Here is a 25,388-nt window from a genome sequence, read left to right as displayed (position 1 = left end):
GCACATGAGGCTGGCTGTATTCTGTTAAAAAAAAAAACTGTCAAACTTTTCTCCCTGACTGATTTCATATGATGCATGCCCCGCTAATCCTACAGCTCCCCCGCCGATGTTGCATAACCAATCACAGGGCTTTCTTAATCCCATTAAGAACTGGCTATGATGTCTTTGACTACCACAATGCCATAGAGGGCAGGAGAGATAAGACATGGCTAGTGGTATTAATTTGGCCAGAGACTAAACATAAGCCTGCACTCATGCTTTAGTCAAAAGGGTCTGTTCCGGCTTTGTTCTGAACAAGGATTATTTAAATATATCCAGTGGTTTGAGAGCTTTGCCTAGAAGTCAACTCCTCAGTGTATCAGAGTAAATCTAATAAAGTGACACTTTCCAATATTGGTGGGGGCAGTAAGGGACTGCAATTACCATCTTTTTTCTTTCCCATAGCGCTTCACTTTATGATCGGACCTGGCCCTGAAAAGTAGGGAATAGCCATCGCTCTGAGAGGTGACTTGAGTTGTTCCCATCCCCTTTCAACAGGACACACAGTGTTTCAGTCTGAACACCACACACAGCTCCAGAAATAATTAAACCAGCAGAGGGCTCTAATGCAACAACAAAAGGAAAGCTCCAATATAGCTGGAATAAAGCAGTGAGACTTACTCCTGTAAAGTCTGAATGAATGAACTAGCTTCCTAGAGTCCTGGGGGGGGGGCAAATAGTGAAACAAGCTGATTTAATGAGCCACAACTATATTAAACTGCTATATTGTGATTCTGTCTCTAGGTCTTCACTTATGTCTCTCTGTATGAGCTACTTTGTTTCATAGTTGCACTATACAACAACATGGTCTGAGAAGGAGAATTGAAGCTAAACTAAAAGATATTGCATTATATGATGAAATTGAGGACAGTGCTTTGGTTTTAGACGTCATTTTAGTCTTTTTCACAGCAGCCATTTAGACGTTTGAAAGCAGGGAAAGCACAAATATAACTAATAACACAAATGGTAACTCGTTCATATTCCCTACCTCTGTAATTCATGACAGTGTAATATCAGCTAGAAGTTTGTACAACACCAGAATGCTAATAAATCTAATTGAACTTAATTTTGCTTTTTAAATCCTGATGACATTCTGTGACATTCAAGACTAATATACTAAGCGAGGGGGAAAAGGTTAACAACTGGCATTCACATTCTCCGTTGAAAAAAAAAAGAGATTTTGCTGTGGCTGTGATACCTGGGTTGCTGTTGATGTCCACTTTAGGGGAGCGGGGCGCTGGCCGGGGAAGGACGCTCTCGGCCAGTGCTTTGGCGGCTGTGGAGTGCTGGGCCTTTTTAATGCTGGTGCCCTCCGCCTCCCACACCTGCTCCCCAAGAGTCAGCTGCACTGTGAAGATCTGGAACAGTGACACCCAGAGGGAGAGACATTACCCAACAGCAACAACATTTTTTTGGTCGACATAACCACTATTCATTCACAAAAAGCAATCAAACCTTCCATCAGATTCATTCTTGACACTTTTAGAACATTGTGTATTCAGCAGAAATAGCAAGCGTGACATTAACCTTGTGATCGAGGCAGCTGGATTACCCATAAGTGAGAAGCCATCTTGCCAGGCTCCAAGCAATTTGTTTGCGGTTGAACCGCAGTTGTTTAGATTAATCAGCCTCTTGTGAGGGAAAAACTATGAGTGTATCTTGGGTGTGACAACAGTGAGAGGCCAACAATAGCAGCTCCTAAAGAGGTTTGCACCAATCCTGCCAATCAGTTTTATGAGGACTGGAGAATACTTCATTGAAAAAAGGGAAAAGAATGGCACTGGAGTTTTTTTCCCCTTCTCATATCTAAAAGTGAACATATTATCCAGTCCTTTAAAAAGATGTTCCTATGCACAAGTACTCACCTTGGCGTGTGCAGGGCCTCTCTCATTGAGGAGCTTGTACTGTGGTTGGATCCTATTGAAACGGGCTAACTCATTCACCAAACACATTGGAGTTTTCTCTTTAGGGTTTGCCATGTTCTCCTGGGGCGGGCCTAAAAGAGAGCACAGCAGAGTACATGATAAAATCCCTAGCAATAATAACCAAATAATCATCATGTAAGGAGATTTATAATTTCACTAGGTTACTGGCATGGGATGTTCATACAGTGTAGCGTTCATCTTGTGACGTATATTTGTCAGAAATGCTGCCTAACACAAGTGTAACATGTTATCATCGCGTCCTATGCGGAACAAATACATTCACTAAATAAACCCCACAAAAAGCAAATTTACCGATTTTGGAGGGAAGACACGAGCTCAAGATGTTTAGCAGATGTGCTGGGGCTCAGGTGTGTTTTGATTTGTCTGAAAGCTACATCATCATACGGCCGAGTGATCCTCATTCAAGATTAGAGCTCATAGTGAGTGCAGCCTTTTTAATGGCAAGAAAAATTATCAGTAATTTAATTTCTGACTAACGCTCAGATTGTATAATGTGCCAAGGAATGAAACATAAACAGTGTTAAACATTTGTTTCATCGACTGGAAAATGCTGCATTCTGTTTAAGCCGTCTGATCAATAGCATAAGGTACAATGTAATCTGGAGCTGGGTTGTCTCCTGCATTTGAAGCTGGTCAGAGGCACAGGGGAAAAGGGTTTGTTAGTCAGTCCAGTGCTTTCTCATTAGCACTTCCCTTTGTGGCTTGAATCAATATCAGACTAACCTTGTCACAAAATTAATACAATTAATATACGAGTGTGCGTATGAAATGTAAACACAGTAATTGTTCAATAATGGTTGGCTATAGTGAGACGTTTCTGTTAGGTCTATACCTGGCGGTGTGGCAGACACAGGGGCGTCCCCATATCCGACTGCAGGAGCGGGGCAGGCGGGTGTGGGGGCCGGGCCTGTGCCATTGACAGAGGGCTGCAGACCCAGGGATCCTGGGCTGGACATGGCCGTTGGGGGAACTCCGGGGGAGAGGCCAGGACCAGCCAGGGGTGCTGAGGTCTGTACTTTCACTTGAGCCATGCTCTATTCCTGAAAGCAGACGACACTCCATCAACTCTCAAGTTTGTTTGAAGCATGCCGATCAATGAAGATTGTAACTAGTGTGGCACTCGGTGAAGCACATTCAGTCCCTCTGCAAATACCAAACAATCCTCCACATGTCTGGAAGATCCAAATGATCTGGAGCCACACCAAGCGTCATGGTCAAAGATCCCAAGACCGTGAATATATCTGATTCCTGATTCTGTATCTTCAACCAGAGCTGCACCAAATTTTAACGGCTTCTTCCCTGAAGACCCATGACCCATCCCTGGCTACAAATCAGTTACGTACTTTTTGCATAATCCTGCAGAAAAACAAATAAACACCAAGACATAGATGGAAACATGACTGCCCTGTCTGAGCTATAATAGATATCACTTTGAATAGGCAACTAGAGGAGAAAAAAAAGGCATTTACTGAAAGAGGTTACATTTGTAATAATTTAGGTTGCTGGTATTACCACAGACTGGACATCAGTAGGTATTAAGCAGCAAACACGCACACGAGAATATGTCTAAATCCTCTCTCATTTTTGCTCAGTTTTTGAAGCTGTTCACTGTCATTTGACAAAAAAAATCTGTGGGCAAAGCCCGGAGAACAGGCTTCAAACTGAGCAGCCCTGGGCCTATCTCACATTCTGATCCACTGGCAGCTAATACACCCAGACAATGAACCTTTATTTGAAGGAGCTTTGCTCATGTTACTGCTGCTAAGCTCCCCGGAAAAAGAAGGGAATCCTGTGATAGCAGCCTCAACAAGACAATGGACGTTCAATGACATTTTATTTGAGACCGCAGAAGAGGTGCGTGGCCTTACACCCAGTTGACACAGGTTGACACGAACAGCAGAGAGGGTCCAATGAAACACTTGGACTTCTTTATCCTTTCATGTATCCATCATGCAATATTTTGAATGCAATTTCACAATACAGGTCGTGGCCTGCAGCTATCAGCTAAGGCAAATAAGAAATATAAAAAGGTACAATGTGCTTTTCATCAATTTGCAAGCAAAAACTCAATTTAAAAAAAAGGCACAAACCGTATCACAGCATCTTGCCAAAATGCATCCACTACTGGTTCACATTAATATGTGGCAGGCACTGAAGAGAAATTTGGGAAATTAATCTCATACCCTCACAGAGGTCAGAGCAAAGGGGTCAGACAGGGAACTGAACCCCTGCAGTATGCACTTTGTAACAGGGCAGCTTTGAACCCGGCTCCTTCAGGTGTTGGTGAACAATATCATTAACCACCATGATACCCTGATATAAACTGACAGATCGATGCATGGAGTCCACACACACACACACACACACACACACACACACACACACACACACACACACACACACACACACACACACACACACACACACACACACACACACACACACACACACAAAATCAATAAATAATTCTTTGGTTAATGAAGACGGATCTTGGATATCACGCGGGATTCAATTCCCACCCTGAGCTTCACCCCTGAAATCACAATTACAAGGTGTTGCTTACATTGTTTACAGCTGAGGGCCAGCAGCAGGACTGCACTGAAGTAAACAACAGTGCAGTCAGTTGCACGAGCACAAACCAACACATATCGACCATGTGCACGAATCAAAATGCACTTTCTAGTGTTGCTGCGTGACCTTAATTAATTGCACGGAGTCAATTTATTTTATTCCTCCCTGTGCATCTCCCACTGAGGTTCTCAGGGGGTCACTCACTACTGTCTCCCTCGCTTTTGTCTTTTACACTCTCTCGCAGCAAACATGCACACACACACACACACACACACACCTACAATGCCAAACAAGCGACCTGAACTCACGGCTGGTGGTGGTGTTTAGGCAGTAATTTGAATAATGGAGGTTGTGTTACGTTAGGGGTTGACTGACAAGAGCTCCAGCGGCTGTCTCTGCTCTGCAACCCCCTGAACCTTACACCACCACCACCACCACCACCACCACAGCCTCGACTGCTGCTGGGTCCAGCTTAGCCAGGGAAGCTAACGTTTTCACCAGCAAGGAGACTACGCTAGTCCCCGCAAATGTCAGCTCCTAAAAACACGCCAGCAGAACGGACAGACCCGCATGCTGTCACGAATGTGTCACCACGGGTCTTCCTGATGGAGACACACTAGCTAGCCGCCTCCAGTTACGCTAGTTTAGCCGGTTAAAGCTCATCATGGCTGAACGGCCGAGCACCCCTCTTGCTGGCATCTCCCTACACCGCCCCATCCTCCACGAAAGTCTGGGGGAATTTCAGTCCAACGCTACATCATACATGGACTGGCGACAGCGTGACGAGCAATCCGGACACATCTGACAACAAAGGGACAAATATTTTAGGGTAATTTTTACCTTTGTCCAGGGCCAGACCCCAGTTACACCTCCAACATTGGCAAACACTAAAGAGAACTGGATAGAAGAGGGAACAGACCACGTAATTTGTCTGGGTACAGAAAATGGAAACAAGTCTCGTTGCAGGCAAATGGCTGATATAATTTATAGTTCACGAGTGAAGTTTACGTTTTGTTTATTTGGTTGGTGTTAAACGGTGAAATTCGCAAACTCGCAATGGTTAGAGTTTCAGGTGAATCTTGAATGAATCGGACACCCCCGCGGTGCTGAGAATGGTTCAGTCCTAGTGTGCTTCCTCAGAGCCTACAGTTTAACTTTGATTCAGAACCTAAATTAATCTTCTCTAACTTGTTATCTGCTCAGGGAATTTATCTAGTGGATTAACTTGTGAATAGTTTCATTTTATGTGATGCATTTTAACAGTTGACATTAGGCTGTGAATTTAAAATGTGGGGGGGAAAAGGTAGTGTGGCCTATTTTCTATCAGGGAGGGTTCTCCATTGGATGGGCTTAATTATAGAGGCAATTGACTTAAATATGGATTGTTTTGGTCAGAAACACAGAACAAATAGATCTTTACAGACAAGCCTTCCCTGCTGCTGATAGAATGTAATGTCTCTGCTCATGAACACTGTGGCAGGGCAGGTGTTTGCTTGTTCACCTGTCTCAGTCAGTCTTTATTCAGTTTAGTGAATCACCAATTGCAGAGAAACAACATGCAGGCAGTGACATTTCTGATGGGTAAGAACAGCTAAAAGTGAGAATATAAACGGTGGCTCCTCCACACAGTCAGATGTGAGAGTATTATTTTAATGTGACCAGTAGATGGTGCCACCAAACCACATTTTCCTCAGTTATTGCTGAATATTTCAACAGCCAATAAAGGGTTTTAATAATAAAATAGGGTACAGGGTAAGACACTACACTGGGTTTGACCTCTCACACATATACATAATAATATAATAGGAATCCCTCCATATTTTGCTGCTGAATAACAACTTATTGAAGCTTTTCCAGCATTAAGAACTCGTGCATTTCAAGGCCTGTATTGAATGCCTTCATAGCTTCAATGTACTTGTACTCATGACATTCATTCTTCTCACTGAAATAATATGCTTGAACTGTTCCCCCACATGTAATTGTGCATGGTTGATAGTGTGCATCACAGACTTCAAATTTTATATTTTTATAGGTTGGTACATTTAATGTAGATTGCTTATATAAATTTAGCATTAGCAGCATCATAAAGGCTGCAGAAAAAAAAGACGCATTTCATATTCAAACAGTGTGCAAACAAAGACTGAGTAAAAGTGAATTTTTGCTTTTATTATTGATTATGAAAATGAACAGGCACCTATTACATGGAGCTTGCACATCCCAGAACAAATTTTTCAAATATAAATAACACACCCTCATTAGTGTTGATCACTCACAACAACCTGCAAGCTAAGAGTTCAAACCACATTGAAAAGGAAAGAAAATAAAATAAAATAAAATAAAAACCCTTCAAACCCTTGTAACATATTCACTCGCAAGTTTTTCAAATCTCTACTGATCTACTGCCAACTGGGTGAAGGCTTTTTCGTCCCCGCATGAATGCTGTTGTGACTGCTTTCACACAATCATTTCAGTCCCGCCGTCTTCTTCCTCGCAGCACGGTGACAGCAGACAAGACCATTACAATGAAGCTAATAATTATTTCTTTTAAAAACCATTGGTTAAATAGATGACTTTAAGTTATCAATATAGTTTTGAGATAGCAGTGTGCTGTGGTAATCTCCTCTACAGTTTAGAGTATCATCACATTCACGCAAGTTCATTCAAGAAACTCAGCTAGACCCTGGAAAAAGCAAATGCAACACAAACAACCCAAGATGGAAAATTCAAGTATCTCTGACTGGATGGCAATAAACATTTCTTTAGGAATGGAGTGATTACAGTCTGTAATAACAAGGACCCTCTGGAGATGAGGTTTGTAATATCCATCCCATAAACCATTACTTAAGTTATGGAAAGACTAAAAGTTGCCACAATGTTTGATGCCAATAAGAAAAAGTAGGGTTTAAAATCGCATGCATCCCCACTGTAAAACTACTAAACTTTTTATTTTATTTTATTTTTTACCAACAGTAGTGTTTGTTGCTGTCTGTACACAACCTAATTAGCAAAAGATGCAGACTAACGCCCAATGAAATAAAGCACTCCTATGATCATTCTGCTATAAAGGAAATGCATCCTCTGCTAATTTCTTTCACATCATCCAGCAATTTAAAGACGTATATACAATAGTTTCAGACATGTTATAAGTTTACAACATAACAGTCTCTTTTGGTGAAAATATAGTTAAATTCAAAATATCTGATAGGTATCATTTTAGAGGTGATCTCTTTATTGAAAAAAGTACCTGAGCCAAAACTCTGACCAGGGGGAATCACAAAAGCCTTTTCTTTACAACTTCTAGAAAGACTCTCCTTTTCATCTTTCACTAGCTTTCTGGAGATGAAACGAAGATTTAAATTAAATAACAAATACAAAAAGAAAAAAATAATCAAAACATACTGACCCATCAAAACAACCCCCCTTTTCAAAGTATCAGCTAGTTGAAAAACAGTACAAAAAAGAACTCAAGACATTTAAAATCAAACATTTTAGAAGATTAAAGCATGAGATTAAAAAAAAAAAGAAAAAAAAAAGTATCATACAAATAAAAACGGAGTATGCGACAATGTTCTCTTACAGACATTCTTTAAAATGGAAGAGAGGCCGCTGCACATCTTCAACGCCGGACTTGTGAACACTACATGGGTTCAGCCCAACTTTACGAGGAGATGCACACTGAGGTCATCAGCTGATTAATCTATCATCGCATGTTGTTTTCCTGTACCGACATTCTGTCCAACAGCAGGAAGAACTGCAACCAGGTTTCAGGTTGGAAGATGAAGAGGAAAATTGTGTGTACGCATTATAAAGTGGTTACAACTAAAACCTTTTAAACCTGATAAATAAGGAGGACTGCTTACAGTACAACTGCAAGTTGGGAATAATGTACTCATAGTGCCTTTTTTTTAAACTAGATACTTTCACAGTGCATAATAATAATAATAATTCAAAAAAACAAAACAGATGAAGCATTTTCTTGGGGTTATGATGGTCCGATCCCTTCCAGAAAACGTTTAGATTTGGATTTCTCTTTGTAGGCCCAAGCATGCATCCATCAGTTATTATTGCACAACACAAGGACCTTAAAATGCACCCATAAACAAACGAAAAAGTAACAATAATAATCTTAAAACAGGAATTATAATTATCTCACTACAAATCCACCTTGTTTGCTCGCTGCATTACTAGCTTCCTGCCAGAAACCATCCATCTCGGGTGCATCTAAATGGTCGTTTTATTTTCATTCTCTATATTACAGCCGACTAAAACATGCATCCATCTGTCTGCGGGGGGGAAATGCAGTCAAGAGCCTCCAGCGCGTGGTGTCCATTGTTCCAGTCAAAGGTCAGAGTTCAAAGACTGAATGATTAAAAAGTGCTTTATGTAGGTCAGTAGGACTTCTTTCTTCTACGATTATTACAAAGTTTGTACATTAGCATGTATCATCTGCAAAGGCAAACAGAAGTAATTCATTGACATTATGTTTAGAATATGAAGAAATTCTTTTACTTGAGTCCTGACACCAAAAGAAAGGTCAGAGGAACATAGGCTACTCACCGTGATACCACCATTTTGTCTTCTTTGGATTTTTGTTACACGTTCTTACATAAAAGGAATTATCAGGCGGTCGTCGCTGCAGACAAAGAGACAAAGAGATTAGACTTAACATTTAACAAAGATATAATTTACATGAATCACCATAGTTATCCCGCCCCCGGACGTCATTACAGGCTCCGTACCTTTTCTTTGCAGCTGGACAACATGCTGATAATGCTAAGACAAACTGACTGCACTGAGAGGGCTGGTGACCAATCTTCCGTTAGAATAGACAGACAGATGTGACCGTTGCTATACACGTGGGGGTGGACAGGTATATTCTCTCCCGTGAACATTACCTGCAACAGCAGAACAAAAGGCAGTGGTGAGTACAGTATGCGACGCTAAACAGAAACAATAAAGCTTTTCTTCTTCTTTTTCTTCTTTTCAAAAGTGAATTGAAAATATCGTGGTGGTCTACTGTATGACACAACTAGTATCTGGGGGAAAAGTTTCGATTTTTCTCCCCCATTAATGACAGAAAATAATGAGACTTGCTGTATAAGCTCAGGCTTAGCCCTCTACAGCGACATGAGGCTCCGGGATTAGGGCGGAGGGGCCAGGGTGGGGTGAGAGAGGCGAGGAGAGAATGAGAGACTAAAGGGAGGAGACATTTTCACTAAAAAGGATGAGAGGGCATTAGCCATTAAAAGGGTGCAAGGCTCAGGGCTAAGCAGGGAGATACAGTAAGTGTGATGAGGAGAGGACGTCAAGATTGTGCTGCTAAAGTAGAGAGAGGGCAGAGTGGGTAAGAAGGGTAGTGAAGGGTAACAATGGGTGGAGGCACTCTGGCACCAGATACAGTCACACAGGAGAGTGCAGGCTTCACTTTGCAGGGGCTGGGGTAGGGGTGGGGTGGGGTGGGGGGGGCAGTATGAGTGTTACAGATAGGAGCAGAGAGTAGAGCTGGCACTACTGTCAAAACATCAAGACCAATGAAAGCTCCGAGCTCCTAGAGAGTTAAAATATTTACTGAAATCTCTGATCTGAGCAGAGAGGCACTATGGGTAATCTACTGTACATGTTGCTTTCCAACCTCAGTTTTAATAGTTTTAATACAAATATTATTTTTTACTGTTTGGGGTTTTATTTTAATTTTTAGGGCTCTGATTTTTTTTCCTATTTCTTATTCTTACTGTTAAATGTTTCGTTTTTTTGTAAAGCATATTGAGTTGTCCCTTGGTATGAAATGCGCTACATGAATAAAGCCTTGCCTCAGTTACTGGTATGTTTGTATCCACCTGTGCTTCTGTTACTGATTTTTCTGCTCCCCCTTCCTTAATACAATTCATATGTTTTAGCAACTAATTCCACAATCAAATAATCATTAATCTCATTTATTCTCAACTAATTTATCTAGACTAACTAATCTCTGGTTATACCTCCTCAATTGTACTGATTGTCTGATTTTTTAACAAGCTCCCCTGTTTAAGAAAAGCTAAACTGAGAACATTTGCTGGGAAAGCCAGAGGAGCACGTGCCTGAAGGTTTTAGCTGTTGAAAACTGGCAGACAGAAGTGTGTTACAAAGGGCTGGACCAGGCCGTGACAATTCCCACAACTCCAACTGGTCAGCCTACGCACAGCATGGTTAACAACACAAATGTGATTATGTTCTGGTAGGAAATGTGTCTGTGTTTCTATGTGTTTTTTTTTCTTCTTTTCTTTGAACAGAAGTAAGAACATGGTGACCTCTGTGATGGGGCTCTGCAGAAATGGAGGCTCCAAGCTGTTGATGCAAACGTTACTAACTGGGTCTTTAATGATTAGAGCATTTGTTGTGGGGGTGGGTCTTTTCCAAAAAGCAGCACACATTGACTCAGATTTGTGCAGCACAGATTTACATCTGAAGATCATCACACAACAAACCCACTGCAGCAGCTCACACTAGGGCTCCCTTGGGGGCCTCAAGGGGGAGTACAAGAGAGGACCCACTGTGATTGCCCGTCCTTCCTATTTGAAGGGATAGTGGCTAAGTAGCCGAGTTTATCTAATTTTGTCGACACCGCCTCGTTCTCTATTTTTAGGTAGGAAGGCTCCTGATGAGTGAAACAAGATTGCTGAGTTAAACTAATCCCTTCAAACATGGCTCCAGTGGCAGCCCTGCACTGCTGCCTGTCAGTGACTCCTGGCTCCGGTGTTTCCGAGCTGAGATTCATTCCACTGACAACTGCAAAGGTGATTAGTGCAGGCATCCAGAGAGTGGATATAGAGGATTGTTTACACAGGTCTTCAGCTTTTGATTTTGACCGGAAAACGACACCTCTGGAAAACACACACTGCAGCATCAAACCAGTAGGATATACGTGTGCTTTGCTTGGTAACCACTCTGTGGATCAAACAGCCACTGAGAATGGATCCTGGACCATTAAAGCAACGAAATTGAACGTTTAAGAAAACATGTCCAAATGGAGAGCCGAATTCTTAAGAAACAAAACACAGCCCTGCTCTATTTAGTATACGCAGGTATTTTGTTGCTATAGCCTTACTTGGTCAGCTTCACAATAACTTGTAATAATGTAATAGAGCTATTTAGAATCGTCATACGATGGCCATTTTTAGCTGCAGTGGTCTCTACTCGACAAAAATGTCTAAATTAAGCCATGGAAGTTCAACGGTATAGTCGAAACTGTTTGTTCATTCATTGCTGTTCACACTCAGTCATGCAGCTCAGTAAGACAGACAGGAGTTCCTAGATCCTACAGATAAGATGATAAATGAACAGCACTTACAACAGCACCTCACTTTCAGCCACACATACACATACATCAAGGTTGCAGGGCGACTTCTGCTTACCTGAGGTGAATCGAAAGGATAACGACTACTAAATTTGAAAAGCAGCTGAAATTTCTCTCCTTCATACAACGTGCCAGGTGCTCCCTCCATGTCTACAATCCACCTGAAAAGGAAAGGCACAATATTAAAAAAAATGGTCAACATCTCACTTAAACAAACACTCAGTCAAAACACAGGTGGTGTCCAAAGAGCTAAAAGCAAAAAGTTTGACTTTGTTGACAGTTTCAATTGGTATCTATAACAGGTTTTTTCACTTTGAGTGCACTCACATTTTCACTCTGAAACTCAAAATTACTTTAGCTCTCAGAATATTGAAAAGCTCAGAGGATGAACTGATGAAATTTGGGGGGTGGTCAGAGGTCAAAGGTGAGGGACACAGTGACCTCGAGAGCTCCTCAGTGAAATCCTTTTAAAGGCCCCATGGCATGCAAAATGTGATTTTGGTTATTTTTTCCTGCTTGGGGAGGTCTTTGGGCCACGCATTTACTGTCCCATGCATCAAACTGGTCATAAACGGAGAAACACACACCGCCCATTTGTAGGAACATTCTTTTTGAGACGAGCAGATAGCACTTCCTCCTTTCTGTGATGTCACACACAAGGTAACTCCGCCCACCGTGACCAGTTGTTTTTTTTTTCAATTTTTTTGAATGCAGCTTAGGCTTCAGTTACTTGCCTGTGATTGGCCTGACCACATGCCACTCAAAAACAGTCAGCCAATCAGAGGAGAGGTTCTCATTCTCTCTTCTGATTGGCCAAATGACCTGTGCCTGCTAGAGCTCCAGAAAGAGGCAACAGAAAGGGGCAGTATAAACGATATTAAGCAGATCACAGGTACTCAAAACCAATGATACATCTTGTTAGGGATATCAGCAGGTAAATAAACCCAGAGAAAAGTGCACAGCATGGGGCCTTTAAATCCGGGTTATTCTAGTTAACTTTTCTGTTTAAATTCCTGTACCCTGAGACAACTTGAAGGCAGATAAGTTGTCCAGTGTTTTTTTAAGATAATGAAGCAAGTCACACCAGAGTTACCAAATGCCTCCTAGTCATGTTATCAGGTTACCACTTCCTTGACAGTCTGACTGAAATATTTCAACAACAATGGGATGAACTGTCATAAAACCCTGACATGAGACATTCAGTCCCCTGAGGGTGACGTCTACTAATGTTGCTGAATGCCTGACTTTTACTTTTAGCATCACCAGCATCTTCAGTGTTCAGTACTTAACGTAAAAGACTTTTAAAACTAACGACTCTCCCATCTGCCTCAGTTACACATTCACTGATTATAGATTAAAACTATGATTAATGACACAATAAGACTGCTTAATAAAATGCTCTATCTTTCAGTCCCATCACAACGGAGTAGATTAGCTTGGAACATGAACAGAACAACTCGAATAGATCACATCTCATTATCATTAAAAAAGACTCATAGAAAATATGAGCTGCCAGTGCTGCAGTAAGTGTGTAATCAAAAGCTCTCTCAGCCTGACTCATTCCAGTGACATTCAATATTCAGCTGGGTTATAACAGTGGTTTAGTAATAATGTGATACTCTATTGATCCTGTGGACAAAATCTGTTTTCGCTTTCTGCAGCCTGGCCGCAGCACTGTGCTGACTGAGCTGCAAGGGATTTGGTGTCTTGCTCTGTATGGTAGATGATTGCAAACACAGGGGGCTTGGTTCTGTGCCCTGGGATGAAGGACAGTCTGCTTTCTCCATGCGGCCCCAAACTCGGTGGCCACATGTAGCTTCAACGGCAAACAAGACAAAAAATTCAAGTCCAGGGCAGAACATTTAAGGGGATGGCCTACTACTACACACAGCAGAAAAAGCTCAGAAGAAGAAAAGGGAACGGTGATGGCAGCATCACAATCTCTGACCTAATTTCTTCCAGGCAAGCAGATAGGACACTAAAGAGACTTGTGGCTGTTGTTCGTATTCATATCCTTGTGTCGCTTTCGAATCTAGCCCGAGGCACGGGATCGTTCAGGCCTACAGTACATACAAAGTCACTTCTCTTTTAAAAAACGTCACCCTTGGAAAAATTCAGGGGTCAAATCAAAAGTGTCTGAAAAGAACTGCGTTTTTTCTCCAGGAAGCAAAGAGGCAGTATCAGTGTACAAGATGCTGAGTTACACCTGAGGCAACCCACGCCGAACACAGGAAAGAACTCCAAGGACATTATGCTCAACTTGCTCAAATTCCCCACAGCCTGGTGATTATATGATCCAGTCAACAAAAATAACACCGAGCCATTTAGTGAGAGTGGAGGCAAAGAAAAAAGCGAGTACACACATAACAGACTTTATAGCGCTTTAAAGCAGCAGTTTCCTTGTTTACAATAGCTGACATGAACCTACGCCATCTGTATGTACAGTCATCTGAAAGATATCGTAATCAAATGATACAGCACAAGAGACTAGGGTGCTATATAAAAGCTATAAGACTAAAAACACAGGGTCACCTTATCATCCATCACACGCATTTGCTTTGTCACCAGTGAGGTTTTTTTCTGTTTGCATAAGGTCAACTTGAATGTCAAACAGGAACAGTCTGTTTGTATCTTACTGCATTGTGCGATAAAAGCACAACCCCCCCCCCTCCATTCCTGTCATTGTGATGCTACAGAGATGCCTCAGTACATGTCATGCTTTATTTGACACGAGGTTTCTTTTTGCATATTCTTCCCCCCTAACAGAAAAGTCAAACCAGACTGAGGTGTTGGACTCAGAGACAAAAAGACACTCCCATCATGCATACCACCACAAACCTGAGACCAAGAAGCCAGTTATACAGGTTGGAGGACGCGTCAGTCACACAAACGCCTAACATTCTTTCAATCCAACCAGGAAACTTGTCACGTAACGGGAAAGTTGCCAACCCGACGCTACACACACTGAGACACGTACTGTATTGCCTCTTAGATGAAGCCTTAGCAGTGGTGATGCTGGAAGACATTTTGGCCCCACACAACAAATAGGAGTAACTGTCAAAGTCAAAGATGCAAACCTGAGGCCGGAAGACATTTGAATGTCGGCCAGACTTTTTGTATCGAATCCATTTACAGGACAACAACTACTCATCCTTACTGCTTAACAGACACAATTTGATTCACGCTGCAACAGTATTCACAGGCATCCGAGGGGAACACCAAGCCACCCAGACAGACAGTCAGTCAGGAAGGTCAGCTAAGCAGCCTCTGCTCCTTGCTACCCAAGCCCGGCTCCTGCATTGCCAACCATTAAATATTTTATATGGATGAATAGTGACATTGTGCATTAGAGACACTCTACTGAGGGGGCCAGAGCTGCCAGTCTCTGGAATGACCCCGATTCCCCCCTCCTCACCCACCCACCCACCCACCCGTGTCTGCTGAGGCTACGAGAGCTTTTGAGTCTTAATAATACCTCCTACCCACTGTGACATTTACCCTTCCACTCACCACACTGTCCTCTCATAGTGATGAAGCAGGTCATTACACAGCCACACGGGATTTGTGTTTATTCATAGATTGCAAACCTGCCCTAATGACTGCTGTGGGTGTAGGTTATCCTGCTGCCCTCATGTTTACTGTGTTAGAAAATGCTGCCAAGCTGGAACACATGAATGACATGCGTTATCGCAGCTGTCAGACTCTACAACAAGAGCTGCTCTCAGCACTAAACATAATTCAAATTTGTATACAGTATATTTTTCTTTTTTCTTATTTATTATTTTTGTCTTAACCATACTTTATTGCAAATACTGGCTTCTTTTTACTGCTGTTGCTATTTGCTATTCTGTCATATACATTTCTTTGCTGTTGTCTGCTGCTGCAAACCCTGGAAATTCCCCCACTGTGGGACAAATAAAGGATTATCTTATTTCATAAAAAATAAATAAAAGACACTTACTGTGTGATGGTGTTCTGTACACTTTTTTCGTTGAGCGTCATTCCTGGGGGTGGATCATTTTGCAGGGCTAATAATTCCTTTTGTAGCCTTTTCTGTAGGAGAGAATGTGTTTGGGTTGTTGCCACACTCAAACTACAGTGTCATGGTAACATATGGCCCATAATAAACAAACAAAACAGCACAGCATAGGCAAAGAGAATATTTCCCCCCCTCACGTCCAAACCACCATAAAATATAAATTATGTTTTATTTGCATTGTATATATAACGGCGGCGCGATTATAGCTGTGTTAATGTAACGTTAGTTAGAAGCAAAACTCCCCCCTGACTGATTTATCTCGTTTGCCGTGTGGACAAAACAGACGATTAGGGGACATATGACACGATGAGGTTTAGGTGTGAACGACAAACCGAGGTCACCGAGTTATAAAGCGGCAGTTCTGGGTTTTATATATATAAAAAAAAAGGAAAATGTAACTCGGTTTGACAGGGGCTTTCTCTTCAAACCCGATGCACCTGTTCAGCTCAAGAGGAGACTGCAACTGCTCAATCTGCGCACCGTGTCGTTAGCGTTAGCTAATGTTACCGTCAGCCAAATAACAGCCACAACACCGCTGGAAATATACAGAATATCTACTCGTAACATCATATGTGTTTATTTATTAAGCGTGTGTTGCTGCGAAGGGAATATAAATACGATTTAAACAGATACAAATTCAACATATGTCTCCAGGAAGCTGGTTTCTATGCTAGCGTTGACTTGGTGATGATGATGATGGGCTAGTTGTGTTGCTAGCAAAAAGACCAAGCGCTAAACCCCCAAACAGTTTAGGACGAATGTCATCGCTTTTACGTAACTGTCATCACTACTTCGCATAAATACACGTACGAAAATGAAGCAGACAATAAACTGCCCGGAAAGACGAGAGTGAAGGTCAGGTTAAATTATAAATATGCGATCGCTGTCAACTGTAGTCTTACCTGCATCGACGCCATGATGGTACCCCCCCTCCCCTCCTGCGTCAGCGCAAGAGTGGAGGACTGTACGTTACGTCAGGGAGTCACGTGACAGGAGACGTCGGGTTGTTTTTGTGCGTGCGTGTGTGACAGACGAAAACAAACCGCTGACAGGCACCATGAGACCCCGGTCATTCCTCAGTCATTTTAAGTCCTTCACTGGAGCTATTTACCAGCTCTGCAACAGAATTACATTCAAGTCAAATAAAAGTGATTTAAGAAAAAAGGGCACTGACAGGACGTTGGAGGGGGTCAATGACCTCTGCTCAAGGGGAGATGATCTTCCTACCAAATAGTTTTTAATTTTTTTCCTGTCATAATTAAATTATTATAACATAATGATAAACATTATTGTTATATTATTATAACATATGAACAAATATATTTTTATCCAAATCATAGCAATATTTTAGTACATCCCACTAACTGCTGAAGTTCCATGTTAGTTCTCCATGAAGTCTTTGCTAGGGTACAGGCTAAACATCCTGAGGCACTTATCAATAATATCAGGAGACTTCAATCATGTTTCCCTGATGGACTCACTGGGGGATGTGGTGGAGAGATGCGCACTGAAGATGGTGGAGGCTGTTCTGATCAACTCAGATCATGATGGACCCAGAAAACGGCGGTGGTGGACGACTCCTCTCTCTTCGCTGCAGTATGGAGAGATGCAGAAGATCTTTGTACCTACAGCCATCAGGATTTTTAATTCTTCTGCAAATGATAGATGTAGATGAGCTGACAGACATAAATTTCCTTTAGCAGTTATTAAAGTAATTCGTATTCATAATAGAGTGATTAATTGCATAATATATCCAGAATGCCCTTCAGTGTCTTTTCTTACATTTGTGTGGTAAATCCTCTTATTTCCAGTTCAGTAAACCATGAACAAGATCCCTGTTGTAATCTCTAAAACCTATAGAGGCATCATATTTAAAACCTGACACCTTTTTCATTCCCTATGAGCTAAAATGTAAAATACAAGGTAGGTATATTCATTTATCTGACAACAAATTTAGCACTTTTTTCCCCCAGCTCATCAGTCATCTGACAAAGCCTCATATTTCCTGGTAAAAACAAACCCGTCACTCATAGTGAACTGGGTTGTGATCCAAACTCCCACTTGATATGACTGACTCATCAGCTGCTAGATGACAGCTCAAATTCACTAGAAAAGCATTGATATCACAGTATATCCCGTAGTTATATGCAAGCACAACGGAAATTGTTGATCCAATGTTTAAGACCACATGTTGGAGGCATGTTCAAAGCAACTGCATATCTTACAAATGGGATTGTGCCCATCGGCTTGCATTTGATATTTTGACCAATTTCACAGATCAGTGTTTTTATTCCCTGGAATATAACAATTTGTGTTCATAATTTCTTCTTGTAACATATACGTATATTGTCTTCAGCACTAAGTACTTACTTAATCGAGTCTTTGCCTTCTTGAAAAATGTTAAACACCTCGACACTAAAGCAGCACAAACAAGTCCCCACATGTAGGAATTACTCTATGATAGAATATGTTTTTAAAAGTTCAAATTATTATGTTTACTATATTCATATTACCGGTATATCATTATTCTAAAAAGATTATTGTCTCATATTCAGCCATCTGTGTGGCCCTTCAAACAAACCAAAATACAAGTCATATTTAAAGTCAGTTGTATTGCAGATGGAACAAGGTGGCAACTGGAAACAAAGCGCTCACCAAACAGGTCTTTATTAAGATGGAGAGGTGAAGAAAGATTTCGAGGGCAGGGGGCACATTCATCACATTCCTGGGAAAGGATGTAGCCTGCCATATCCATTTCTTAGATTAAAATGAAATCCTTTAATACTAATAAAATTAGAACAAAAGCCATGTGCTAAAAAAGAAACAAAAAAATACTCAGTGTGGGGATAGATTCATTCGTGTTTCATATGGTTTACATGACAAAACAAGTTAAATATGCAAAAAGGAGAAAAAAAAGAAGAGATCATTATCTTGTAACTTTAGCAATCCAAAAAGTTTGCAGCCATGAGCAGTTCCAGTGCGATCTCCGGAGCGATGGGGAATTCCGGTATTTCTGTGGAGCTGTTGGTGTAACGGACCTTGTAGGTGAAATACATGCAGACCTTGGACAAGACGTGAGAAGGAATCTCCCTGAAGTTCACTTCATTGGTTTCATTCTCAGCAAACTGACCTGCAGATGGAGGGTTAGAGTAGTTGTTGTGAGCAGAAATATCAACACATGTACAGTGAACTTGTTGTAAAGCAGACCAATTCTAAAAGAGGCTACACACAGAAAAGGCATTGTAAAATGGTAGGTGCTAATGAAAGATTAGAAGAATGTCTAGAACAGGAGGCAACAAAACCATGGTATACAGGGCTCATAGTGCCACCAGCTGGACAACCAGAACTAAACACCAGTGCCTTTATAATCACGATCATTATGATCAATCAGTCAGGTTAACCCTCCCACACATAGGCAAGCAAAGTATCATCATTACAATCATTTCTAAACAACTTTATATAACATAGTCTGAAGGGATGCAGCACAGTAGTGAAGCTCCTATTAACATGATGAGCAGGAGGGTGCGCAGTTATACTGGGAGTCTATACTGTACATTTTACAATTACTAAGCTGACAAATGGGTAAATGTTTTTTTTTTAAATCAAAATATAACCCTTGTCATAACTTGTATAACATAGGTAAGTGGTGTACTGAGCAATTGCAGTGGGTGGACCTTTATGTTGATTTTTAATCTAGTAGTGGTTGGTTGTAATAGGAAATAAGAATATAAAGTAAAGTTTTATTCATTTAAGAAGTGCAAATCACAAAAAGCGTAATATTCTGCCACTTTTCTAGTTCAAGTCGACGATGTAAAGAGCGAGCTCTTGGAAGAGGAAACCTACAAATCTGCTTTTCCCCAGACATACTGTATCCGTTACACATTTTTTCTGGGGAAGCATATAATATAAAAAGCACAAAGTTCAATGAAGAAAATCATCTTTATTTCAGGAATATTGAACATGTTGTAAATAAGGGATACCATGAAGTATATGTCATAAGTGTATGTCTAAATAATAAGTTTAAAGGGAGAAATTAGGCAATCTGGATAGAAAACACCATAAGCTAATATCCCGCTCATTTCTGACAGCTACCAAAAAAGTGTCACAATGCAGAGGATGTAGCAAAGAATGCCTGTGTGTGCTGAAAGCTGGCAAATTAGCTGGTGGTTATGTATTTTCTGACATCATAGATTCCTAATGGACTGCCATTGAAAACCAAACGGATCAATTTAATAGTTGAATAACCTTTACAGTCCATTTGCAGGGGTGAACCAACATTTATGTTATTGTTAAAATTAGTTGTTGTCTTGTTAAAAGCAATTAGTTTTGAATCCTCACCTGGCCCACTTAACATGGCTTTGATGGTTCCAGATGTCAAGGCGTGCTCCCTTTTCACAATAAATTCATGGCCATCTGAAGAGATCAACTTCACGTACATGGCATCTGGCCCTTCACAGCCACCATAGGTTCTTTCTTCACCATCTGCGAGGACACACAAACTGACCATCTCAGACAGGTGTGGCCTAAAGGCCTTAAAAACATTGACACATCTAACCAACTGTCCTGCTGCCCGGTAGTATCTTTGGAGAATATCGTCATTCGTAGAAACACGCTAACAAATGACAAATGAGATTCAGCTCACATATTTACTATGATGTGAACGTACGTGTTATGAATTGATAAACAACATTACGAATCTATAAAATATAGTGGATAAAATTTAGGTCAGTTAATCACTCACCCATCTTGTTCCGGACTTTCCTTTAACCCTGCAGAGAAACACAGACAAATTACCAACCTCTAATAAACAATGTAGTCTCGCCAAGGCTTTAGCATTAGCCAATCAAGCCTACGTTAACATTAACTTTGGCTAAGGCCTTGCATTTTCTAATGATTTTTTTTTGACAGTCTCCGTGAAACGCCAGTGTTGCGCTGAATAAGGTAACGTTAAATAGCGAACAGATATGAGCCACATGTTCGCTGTCGTTTAGATTGATATTTATAAATATAATTTAGACATGTCAGCTATAATCCAAGTTAACTGAAACTACGGTTGTCGCAGTCTTGTTCGCTGCCCAAACTGTTTTTATTAGTGATTTCGCAGCCATCACTGTTAGCTCTCGAGCTAACGCCATGCTAATCAAACGATATACTTTATTTTAGCGGTTGTTCGGTTATTAAAAGCCCCGATTAGACAAACGGCCATAGACACTTCAACACATAACGACGTTTAGTAGAGATATAACATCGTTTCTTACCACTCTGTAGACGGATGAGGAGTGGAGATTACGTCCCAGCTAACGTTAGCCACCACACTGTTGATACCCGGAACCAGTTCGTGTGAACACAAGTCCGCGATTAATTTCTTCCGCGGAATTTCAAGTGAAGATATAAACGTTCCGCTGTACTGTGCTGAATTACACTGGACGTTTAAAAAAATATAGCTTTATAAAAAATTCTAAGAAATTAAAATTAATGTTGTTGTTGTTGGTCAATGTCCCTCCTCATTTTTTTTGAGAGAGGCTAACCGATTTTATAAAATGATAATACTTTTGGAAAAAATGCGGAAGTGACATAATATTAGGCTAGACTTTTTTTTTTTTTGATATGATCATTTACCTCTCCGCTGTCCAACATAATAGTCATTATTTTATAAGTAATAACAACCTTTGTGTCACTATATAACAAATATATATTTTTTTTTAATTTTAACGAGGAGCAGAGATGACTTGTCAAATTTACACCGGTTCACAGGCCATTTCATACTGTGCAGAGATATTATAGTGTTAACCCTGTAGAGGGCGCCTGTGTTTCGGAGGTTAATCTCTGACTGTGATGAGCGAAAGCAGGTGCTGATTGGACATGACAGAGACATTTTGCAGACCCATAAATCTGAATTCAAGAAGGAGACACAGAGAAGGCATGTACTCCATCTTACATTTCCCAGCTTCCTGACAGTAAAAAAAAAAAAATCTACAAATTCTTCTTCTTATTTGGATTTCAAAAGTATGGAGAGACAATTATAAGTGTACATCTGTCAGTTTCTATTCTGTAAAGTTAAGTTTGTTTGTACCAACACCAACCTAATGAAGTTTTATCTAACAGGCAAAGGGGTTGTCAGTCCCAGACCAGAGACAGTTGAGGAATGGTTACACTGTCACAGTCAGGTTCAGTGAGTGACTTTGCCCTGATCCTGTCTGGAGTTCTTTTCATGTGGGAAAAAGTGATGACTGTTGAAATCTGAGGATACCATATGGACGCAGAGTTATCTGAGCTGAGTGACACTGAGCAGATTAGTGACTGCGCCTGTAAATTGTGTAGTTTGACCCAGAGGGGCAGTGTAATTCTCCTCATGATGGTAAAGGATTTTTATTTATTTATTTATTTATTTCTAATTCTTTTACACTGTTCATTTACATCCACATGTCATGCAGGAAGGTTTGTAGACCGCTCACCACTCAGCTTGGTTTAAATGGCTGTGCTCATTGTTTCCTCAGACGTCAGTGTGGGGACTTCTGCAGAGGTGACACCTGACCTGGTATTTGTCTTACAGTAATGCCAGGTTTAGCAATGCTGTCAGTTTGTGTTCCAGAAAGTTCTGGTATAGCCTCCTGCGCGTGGACTGCTTGTGTCGCCTGTTGACTCTCACACATAGTAGCTACACACTTCCACACACACACACAACCAAAAACAATCACTGACCTTCCAGTCGCCCATTACACCATTAGTGCTCATGATCAGAGCGGGGCGGGTGGCGGCGGACGCTTTGATGTCTCTCTGATACGACCCGCCCCGCTGCAGCTGCTCTCAGCTCTATTTTGGGGGGAGGCTGCTGTGGGCCCTTAGAACAAGCTAGGCTTCCTTAACACACACATGCACACACACAATACGCAAACACCCCGTTCATGCCAAGTGATATCATCTGTCCTTTTAACACGTCGCACTGTATAATTTCTCAGATTACACTTTCTTGTACACACACACACCATTCAGGAAATGGTGGGACACAGTTAACTTGCTAGAAAAGGCACTTGTCCATCTTTGTGCCTGTTAGTCTTATTAGTTTGTTTGAAATTGCCACATTTAGGATGATATACATTCTTATGTACAGATACAGTCATGTTCACTTGGTATAAAAAAAATGTCTTGCTTAACATTAAATATTTAAGTTATGCAAAGGTGGGTGCAGTTAAGAGGACTTCTCTTCACAATAACTTGTCGAGCGTGGAACGTTTTCCATCTCCTGATACCACCAGCTTCAATACCACAGAGTGGGTCAAATGTCAACGCATAGGATCATTTATGAACAGTACAATGGCTTTGTTAGAGGAGCCCTGAATGAAACCAGGTCAGAATTTTAGTCATGATAGGGAAAGATGGGGGAGGAATGTCTTTGGGCATTTCTTCTCAGAAAAGAGGGTAAGGCTTGTCACAATGAATTTGAGAGTACTGTCCCTTTTGCCCGCAGCAAGTCATAGCGCTCTGCAATTCTTATGTTGGTCCTAATCTTATGAACCACTGCAGGAGAAGGAGGCAGCCGCAAACCATGACACGCCACCAACAACTTTTGGCCCAGGTAAAATAATAATGTAATAGAATCTATAATAATGGATTCAGATCTATATAGATTTTTCTATTTAGAATAATAATAATAATACATTTTATTTATAATGCGCTTAAGTGACTCAGCAGGAAAATTAGAGATGGCCAAAAAAAAATTAGACTTTGGCTTTGTTGTGTGAATTCGAGGTTTCAAGGCCAGACATGCTGAAGCCAGTTGCCCTCGATTCAACTTTTCTTGGCTAACTGTGAACCGGATGACTGAGAAGCTGTGCAGACAAGACATGCTGAAGCAGATCTTTGCTACCACAAGAACAAAAACACATACGTTATTTGGTAAAGGTTTGAGCACTGACTCTTACTTACACACACACATCTGTCATGTGTGGTTTTGGGATAGACATAACATCTGGATTATTCACTAGTTGAATAATCGAAGATGATGGCATCACAATGTGGTAACACAACATCAGCTTAGAGAAAAGTGCTGTCATAATGTAATGTACTACAGCATAGTGCGTACAGGTGCCTAACACTAACTGTAGCCTTAACCCTGAATAAGAAAAATGTATCATAGAGAAAATATCAACAGACCTTTATGTACTGAATCTGCATGTTTTTGAAAATAATTCTGGTGCATGTAGTATGTAATACACTCCGAGTCACTGAATTCATATTATTTTGATCTAAAGCACCTCTGATGATTGAAAGCCTCCAACCTCTGCAGCCATTAAATGTTTTCAAAGACAAGCAGAAAATGAGAAACTCTTTCCACATCACCTGAGAGGCCTTTTATGAGATGTCCCTGCTTGTCTCTACAAAACCACGTTGTTCTATTGGTCTTACTCCACACAATGAAAGCTTCAAATGGCATAACAACCAGATAAGTGAATGTGACAACCATTTACTTTCAATAGCCTAAGGCTAATGCACTGTGTTGAGGCCTTGCATGTCTGAACTATAATGACTCATCCTACGAACCACTAGGATAAAAATCTTCATCACAATTCACATGTCACTAGATAAACAGGGCATGAAAAGTCCCTGTGCTCAAATGGTAGAGTACATAAGTGAATTGTGTGTGTTTTCTGGTCACCCATGATATGAGGTCGCCTGCACAAACCATCAAGTGGGAACGCATAAGACGAAAAAAGAAAGTGCTGCGTGTTTGAATAATAAGACAGATAATAGCTTACTTAAGATGTCTGAGTGATAGGTTTATGGTTTTATAATAACTGTGGGTTGTTTGTGTAAATATAACAGATGAAGTGATGCTAAGCTAAGCTAGCTATGCCAGGCATGGAAAGAGGATCTGCTTAATACTGATGTCTTAGCAACAGTTTTGAAAAATGCTGCCACTGGTATCCCCTCACTGCTTACTAGCCTAATCCAATTTTAGAAGCAAAACCAATCTGCATTTTAGACAGAAGGTGGAGGCTTGGTCTCAGAGAGCGAAGTTAAATATACTCATGGTGGATATGTGCCAGACTTAAGATGCTGTTTGTCCACACCAAACCCCACAGACACACAACAGATAAACAAACAAACACACAGAAAACAAATGTCATACTAAATATCTTTATTGATTTATTCTTACCCTTAACCTTTTTAACTAAATTTACATGCGTTACCAAAGTATTTAACCCCACATAGTAGTATTTTGTATCTTAAACACATGCATACACATTCAAAGTTTTATATCCCATCATAAGTAGCCTATACTGTAAGCATTCAAGAGGAATTATCAAAGGAAATATACATGAACATGTGCATTTATCAATACATGCATTACATTAAAAGGGGGTTTATAAAACACAGTGTTTAAACTATTAGATGAAAATAATGAAAGTTCAAAATAAATTTGACAATTCAGTTTTGAAACTGAAACAAACTCACAGAT

At 40.8% G+C, this 25,388-nt stretch overlaps 3 protein-coding genes across 4 annotated transcripts in view; all 3 read right to left on the bottom strand.

Annotated features, from left to right (window-relative positions):
- Nucleotides 1–5,455, bottom strand: part of stau2 (staufen double-stranded RNA binding protein 2) — an 87,205-nt gene extending 81,750 nt beyond the window's left edge. For both annotated transcript variants that reach the window (XM_083995762.1, XM_083995763.1), the window contains exons 1-4: nt 5,397–5,455; nt 2,818–3,025; nt 1,905–2,035; nt 1,238–1,397 (exon numbers count right to left, since the gene is read on the bottom strand). In XM_083995762.1, the coding sequence (XP_083851888.1) occupies nt 1,238–1,397; nt 1,905–2,035; nt 2,818–3,016 (490 nt within the window). In that variant the 5' untranslated portion in view covers nt 3,017–3,025; nt 5,397–5,455. The remainder of the gene's footprint in view (nt 1–1,237; nt 1,398–1,904; nt 2,036–2,817; nt 3,026–5,396) is intronic.
- A 1,296-nt stretch (nt 5,456–6,751) lies between these two features.
- Nucleotides 6,752–16,861, bottom strand: ube2wb (ubiquitin conjugating enzyme E2 Wb). Its single transcript, XM_083995977.1, has 6 exons — nt 16,831–16,861; nt 15,851–15,942; nt 11,948–12,050; nt 9,296–9,451; nt 9,114–9,189; nt 6,752–9,002 (listed from the first exon to the last, which is right to left on the bottom strand). The coding sequence occupies exons 1-6, from the start codon at nt 16,843–16,845 to the stop codon at nt 8,989–8,991; spliced, it is 456 nt and encodes a 151-aa protein (XP_083852103.1). The 5' UTR covers nt 16,846–16,861; the 3' UTR covers nt 6,752–8,988.
- A 1,715-nt stretch (nt 16,862–18,576) lies between these two features.
- Nucleotides 18,577–21,338, bottom strand: eloca (elongin C paralog a). The gene is made up of 4 exons (XM_083995596.1): nt 21,187–21,338; nt 20,670–20,697; nt 20,267–20,410; nt 18,577–19,058 (listed from the first exon to the last, which is right to left on the bottom strand). Exons 2-4 carry the CDS (start codon nt 20,671–20,673, stop codon nt 18,868–18,870), a joined length of 339 nt encoding a protein of 112 aa, XP_083851722.1. The 5' UTR covers nt 20,674–20,697; nt 21,187–21,338; the 3' UTR covers nt 18,577–18,867.
- Between the last annotated feature and the right edge of the window lie 4,050 nt (nt 21,339–25,388).

The sequence above is a fragment of the Trachurus trachurus genome, assembly GCF_905171665.1.
Source record: "Trachurus trachurus genome assembly, chromosome: 20".
In the NCBI taxonomy this organism is placed as follows: Eukaryota; Metazoa; Chordata; class Actinopteri; order Carangiformes; family Carangidae; genus Trachurus; species Trachurus trachurus.
The sequence above is the reverse complement of the archived record's forward strand: the minus strand, read 5'-3'. Positions and strand labels throughout refer to the sequence as shown.

What these genes read in the sequence shown, in the direction of transcription:
- ube2wb (XM_083995977.1), bottom strand. An exon ending in ATCCTTTCGATTCACCTCAG is followed by an intron (nt 9,452 to 11,947) that starts GTAAGCAGAAGT and finishes CTGCTGTTGCAG; the next exon opens with GTAATGTTCACGGGAGAGAA. An exon ending in TGTCCAGCTGCAAAGAAAAG is followed by an intron (nt 9,190 to 9,295) that starts GTACGGAGCCTG and finishes CTTTGTCTGCAG; the next exon opens with CGACGACCGCCTGATAATTC.
- eloca (XM_083995596.1), bottom strand. An exon ending in AGCCATGTTAAGTGGGCCAG is followed by an intron (nt 19,059 to 20,266) that starts GTGAGGATTCAA and finishes CTCCATCTGCAG; the next exon opens with GTCAGTTTGCTGAGAATGAA.